This window comes from Apis cerana, linkage group LG8, assembly GCF_029169275.1.
Source record: "Apis cerana isolate GH-2021 linkage group LG8, AcerK_1.0, whole genome shotgun sequence".
NCBI lineage: Eukaryota > Metazoa > Arthropoda > Insecta > Hymenoptera > Apidae > Apis > Apis cerana.
In genome coordinates, this window is record NC_083859.1 from 11385935 (window position 1) to 11392526 (window position 6592).

General features: G+C 15.9%; 1 protein-coding gene across 2 annotated transcripts; it reads right to left on the reverse strand.

Moving 5' to 3' along the window:
* Positions 1–2835: 2835 nt before the first annotated feature.
* On the reverse strand, positions 2836–5192 carry LOC107999940 (E3 ubiquitin-protein ligase TRAIP). 2 transcript variants are annotated; one of them, XM_028667718.2, is made up of 7 exons: positions 4764–5192; positions 4255–4629; positions 4086–4187; positions 3868–3990; positions 3554–3794; positions 3330–3479; positions 2836–3238 (listed from the first exon to the last, which is right to left on the reverse strand). In XM_028667718.2, exons 1-7 carry the CDS (start codon positions 4874–4876, stop codon positions 3080–3082), a joined length of 1263 nt encoding a protein of 420 aa, XP_028523519.2. In that variant the 5' UTR covers positions 4877–5192; the 3' UTR covers positions 2836–3079. The 2 variants fall into 2 exon arrangements, with proteins under 2 accessions (XP_028523519.2, XP_061934959.1); XM_062078975.1 differs by having other exon boundaries at positions 2836–3251; positions 4764–5178.
* Between the last annotated feature and the right edge of the window lie 1400 nt (positions 5193–6592).

Below are 6592 nucleotides of genomic sequence, written 5' to 3' on the forward strand. Positions count from 1 at the left end.
TTTAATGTTTTTGTCTTTAATTTTCAGAAAAGAATTTTTCTTCTATTATTTTTTTTTATATTAAAAAATTAATTTTTTTATATTACATATATCTATCTTTTTTATTCTTCAAAATATAATTGAATTTTGTATTGATTAATTAATTATTAATTATTTAGTGTTGAAATAGTGTTTAAAAAAATAGTATTGAAATTTAATATAATAAATAAGAATAAAATAAGAATTTAAGAAAGTAATAAAATTTAAAAGCTAGTAAATATATTATCTAATATTAAATCTCGTATTATTTAAACATTAAATTTTTTAAACAAACAAAATGAAGATATAGTATTAATAAAGACAAAAAAAAATCGTGTAAACATATCATGAACTCTAAAAAAAATAATATTTATACTCATGCAGTACTTATTTCAACAGGTGATTCAATAATTACAAATCGATATTTTTATCGTATATAAATTACAGTCGTACAAATGCATCCAAATCAGGAACAGCATGAAATATTGGAAACTGAATTAATGGCAGAAAAAAGTGATATAACTTTTTTTAGTTTTTAAAAAAAATATACAAATGAATCATCGCATACAATTTTTGTTATATTTATGATAAAAAATTATGAATTTAATTGTCCTATACTTTTACTATTCTTTTTATATTTTCTATTATATTCTATTATATTCTTCTTTTTATATTAAAACATATAGTTTTAAAACATATACTGTTTTAGTAAATTCATATAAAAAAATCTTATAAATTTGATTTTCTCTCATTATTATTTTAATAATTGTCAAAGTTCATGTAAATGGAAAGATATTTGATGTAAGCATATATTGTATACAAAAATTTATTGTATTTTTATAATCTTTTATGTTATCTTTTATATCTTATTATAACATAGTAAATTTTTTTTAGAAACAGCTAGATATTAAATATGTTTAAAATATATGATTCAAAAAAATATTTTCATATAATAAATATAATTAATTTTAATTTAATATTTTTAATTATAAATGTAATTATTTATACATATTTAAAAATATTTAATATAAATATAATATAAATATTATTTAATATATTTTAATAATTTGTATTTATTAATAATACGAATGAAATTCTTTAATTTTTATTTTTTCATAAAACTTTTTTTGGTATCAGCTTTTTAAATATAATTAACTGTTATACCATTAGTTATCTACGAACGATAAGATACTTTTGCTTTAATCGATCAACTTACTTTTTAAATTTACATGTAAAAATTAGATCAGAAATGAAATTTAAATCATAAACATTAAGAACGTAAAGAATATATTTAATAATATATTTAATAATATAATTATATTAGTATTTATTTGTATAATACAATTTTTAAATTAATATTTAATATTATCATAATTATAAAATTAATATTCTATAAAATTATTATTTTAATAATTATTCTTTATATATATATATATAAAATTTTAAAATATAATATAAATATGATCATAAATATAAATATAAATATAGATCATGTTACCAGTGAAGATTGAATCAATTATTATATTTTTATTTTCATTACAATGTTAGATATATAAATTATAATATAAATTAAAAATAAAAATCTAAAAATTGTAAAATTATTGATCAGCATAAGTTATGTCTACTTTTATAACAAATTTTTCGCATAAACTTATAGTTAAAATATTTTAACATGACTATAAATCAAAAATTAATATTATAAAACAACAAATTTAATTTTAATTTGTAAAAGTATATATCAATTATTATTATTATACATTATTATTATAATGATTTTTTAAATGTATAAATTAATAATAAAGGTACAAAAAAATGTTAAATTAACTAATATATTCGTAAAATCACACGGTTTTGAAATAAATCGTAAAAAACGAATTTATTTTCAGAAATTTTATAAAAATTTAAAAGAATATATTATAAATATTTCATTAAAAACTTTTCAAAATATTATTTATAATATTATAATAATATATAATAATATAATATTTTTAATATTATTAACTCTTCAAAATATATTAGATATTTAAAATTTAAATAACATCTAACAATCTTATTAATAATAATCTTTGAAAAATAATGATAAATCAAGAAATATTTATCAGATTGATCTAAATTTTACATGATTCCATTTACTTTTGTTATTTATTGATGAATTAGCAATAAATTTTGTACAAGAATATTTTTATTAATTTTTTTTTCGTTTTTCATTTTTTTTAAATAAAAAATATTTAAAAATTTTTTTGAATTAATGATATCAATTTCGTAAATATTAATATTTAATATACATCGAAGTTCATTTATAGAAAATATATATTCTTTCTACATATTTTTTAACAAAATATCAATAGTTTTATTTCTTTTTTTTTTATTAGAATAATATAATACAATAATATAATAAAGATTAATATTATTTTTCGAACTCATAAATTTATAAATATAGATAAATAATGTAAGAAAAATAAAAATAGGATGAAAATTGTGAAATCAATGCTATAAATAAAATATATATGTTAATAAGGAGAACAAATCATAAGAATAAGATAGAGAGAATAAGAATTGATTATCAATGCCATTTTTTGTGTATTTAATCTCTTTAAAAAATTATCTTTTTAAAATATTCAAAAGATAACGCTAATCGTCAATTCTTATTTTATCTTGTTTATGAAGAGATGTCTTGCATATTCAAAAGATGATATTACTAAATAAATTAATAAATTATATTTTATGTATAAATTTTTGCTTTATATTTAAGATTTTTTTTTGATTGACTGCAGGTACTATTTATAAGAGTTTATTAGATTATTGAAATTTCATAAGTCAAATTCAAATTTTAAATATATTTCTTTTAATTTATTTACATTAGTAATAAAAATATTATATAAGTTTATACATTAAATGTTTCATTTAAAAAATACATAGTAATAATGTTTTATATATATTTTTATAATTCATAATTTTTTAACAACTTACTTGAAATATATTATAATCTATGTAACTCTTCTTTTATTTTTTTTAAATACTATTTACAAAATATATATTATAAATTATTAATATGTTATTGTTAATTAATAATATAAGTTGAATCAATTTTTAATTTTTTAGCTTTATTTCCAGTATCTATTATTTTCTTTGTTTTGCTTTTAGAAGGATGAGGAAATTGTTCAATTTTTGAATGTCCTCCCAAACCATTATACACAATATTATTAATTTCTATATTTTCCTAAATCGATAATCTTTATAAGTAAAAAAAAAATATATATACATATATTATAAATATATACTATTTTTAAAATTATTATATATATTCTTACATTTTTCGTATATGTTTCTTGAATTCTTGGTTTTTTTGTAAGAATTGAAGAATTTAATTTTATTATATTATTTTTCTGAAATGTATGCTGCTTTAAAGTAAATACTCCTCTTGATTTTACTGGAAGATATGGGGAATCTATTTCAATTTTCTGAAAAGAAATTATATATATGAATAATAAAAGAAAATTTGAATATGTAACATATTACAATAAATTATTTTTACTGTAATAGATTGATTTTCCTCTTTTGAATTTACATCTTCTTTTTTACTTTTTGTCTTATTTATATCTTCAATTTTATCTTGTTTAATATCATTGTTTAAATTATTAATTAAAATATCTTCTGTTTTTGAATTAGAGTTTATTGATTTTTTCATTAAAGATATTTCTTCTTCCATTTTTGCAAGCTTATTTTGTAAACAAATTTTTTCAGTTTCACAAACCATTATATCTTCTTCGAGTTTCCTATAAATAATATATAATAATAAATCCAATTCTTTAATCAATTTAATTTTTTAATATTAATAAAATTATATACATTCTCTTGCTATATTCCTGAGATAAGGAATTTCGTTCCATTGAGACTTTAGTAAGTTCTTGTTGTAAACTTCTTAGATTACTTCTTAATTCTCTTCTTTTATTTAAACTAATTGTCATTTGTCTAAATGTAAAATAAGGAAATATTTTTTTAATGTAATAGAGAAAAATATAATAATAAGATATAAAATATGTAAAATATAAATCATATTCAATTACCTTTTCATCACAGATATATATGTAATCAATGTACTAGGATCATTTGTTCTTGATATCATCTCATCTACGTCTTCTATTGAAGCTTCAATTAACATTTTTATACTTAAACAAAAAATATATTTATTAAATAATATTTAAATACAATGAAATGCTACATATTTGCACATACTTTTTATAATTTTCAACATTTTTTTGTAATTGCTCCATTTCTTTTTTTATTTTTTCAATTTCTAAATTTTGCTCTTTAAAATATTTAATTTGTTCTTTAAGAGCATAAATAGTGCTAGTCTTCTCTTTTATTTCTTTCTCTGTTTTTCCTACTTCTTGTTTTAATCCTTTTTTTTGTTTTTCTAATGTTTCAATCTTTTCTGTATAATGCTTAATATCTTTCTCTTTTAACATAAGTTGAAAATTTAATTTGTCAATTTTGTCTTGTAAAGAGTATGTATCTTCATTAATAGCATCATTATTGGCAAAATTAAAATATATTCTATGAATCTTATTGAGTGTAGTCCTTTCTCTACAATGTGGACAAGTTTTGGATCTGCATAAAAAAAATTAATAAATTTATAATAATTGAATATTTTTTTAGATAGAGAATAAATATTATTATCTGTAAATAAAAATCTTCATTCATTCATGAAAATTTGAATTAAATTTTATTTATTAGATTCTTACCTTTCTAACCATTGAGTTACACAAGCAAAATGAAAAATATGTCCACATGGTGTATAAAAAACATCATCAGAAGGTATTAATAAATCACTACATATTACACAGACAATATTCATTTTATATATAATATCAATATAATTAATATTAAATGTAAATATTTATAAATAAACGTATGTACTCTATCGATTAAAAATTGTCACCAATTTGGAATGAATATTGTTATATATCTTAACCAAACTTTGTCATAATGTAATTATCATTTATTAAATTAAATATGTTGACTTAATTTAAAGTAAATTCAATATAAATTTTTTTAACTTTAAATATTATTATATAAAAATTCAAAATTAAACATTTCAAACTAACCGTTATATACAATGCCATCTACATATCGTTCAATTATTTAAAATATTGAAAATGTCTGAAAAATAAATATCACAGGATAGATATTGCAATTTTGGTTATTTACTAGCATAATATTGGTAATACCAATAATACCAATTGAAATTAATTATATCACTATCATATATATATATATATATATATATAAAATAATATTAATTTTTATTTTTTACAATTGTTTTTATGAATTTTTATTTTCAATTTTATTGCATTAAACTTCAGTTTTAAAAACTTAAATTGAATTTTAAGTTGAATTTTTTTTAAATATTTTTATACATTTTGATATTCGAAATAACATAGAATCCGAAAATAATAAATTTATTAGAATTGAATGTTTCAAAAATTTTTCAAATGCAAAATTAGAAATTTTTAAAGATTTTTGCTAGTTATATAATGGATTATGTATTTTTATAGATTTTTACCAAATTTTATTTAAATTTGATGCATGTTAGTGCTTTTATCTTCCAAGTATATTGAAAAATTCGATATAATATAATTAAAAAAATTAAATTTTACATATCCAAATTTAAAAATACATGTAAAAAATATAACTGTCCAAAAATTTTCAAATAAATTAATGTATAAAAGATAGTTTTTTATTTTATATATCAGGAATATGAATTTAATTATGATTTCTCCAGATTTTGATCACATGTTTTTATTTACATCCGGTGACTTTTTAAACATATTATTTTAAACATATTATTTTAAAAATCACCAAAATTTTAGTTTTCTAATTTAGACTTAAATAACTTTTTTATTTCAATAATTATTAATTTCACAATAATTTACAATTAATTTAAATAAATTTAATATAGTTGTTTTAGATAAACAAAATATAATTATAATAAAATATATATAATATAAAATATAAAATATAAAATACATAATATTAATTAATATTAATATAATATTATAAACAAAATGTTAAATACAATTCGTTGTCTTTTTCTATAAAAAGTTACAATATATATATTAATTAAATTAATATTATATAATATTAATTAAATTATTTATTTATTTAAATATATAATATTTTTTACCTATAGATAATAGTAAAATAATTTGTGTTTTTAATTAAATAAAAAAGTACTCTAATTATAAATAATTAGAAAACTAGAAAAAAATATTTTAAATTAAATTATAATTTTTTGATATTGAAAACGCATCTTTAATGTTTTAAATGTGAAACAATTTGTGTTATAAGTACTTACAACAATAATATGTGATTTTTACATAACAAAAAAGTTAAATATTAATATCAGTATATATTTCTGTAATGAAAAATCGATATTTTAAAAAATATTTATAAATATTTAGAATCCAAAAACTTATATTTTGACTAAAATATTCTATTAATATCAAAATAATTAAAGAATCTGTAAGTGAGAAATGTGTCTACATGTTTTTTCAAATGTTATATTATTAAA

Bases quoted from the DNA above. Each gene is read 5' to 3' on its own strand.
- LOC107999940 (XM_028667718.2), bottom strand. From the start codon at position 4,876: ATGAATATTGTCTGTGTAATATGTAGTGATTTATTAATACCTTCTGAT. The intron at 3,991-4,085 runs GTAATTGAATAT...TTTTACATTTAG, and splicing joins TATATATCTGTGATGAAAAG to ACAAATGACAATTAGTTTAA. The intron at 3,239-3,329 runs GTAAGAATATAT...TTATCGATTTAG, and splicing joins AAGAAACATATACGAAAAAT to GAAAATATAGAAATTAATAA.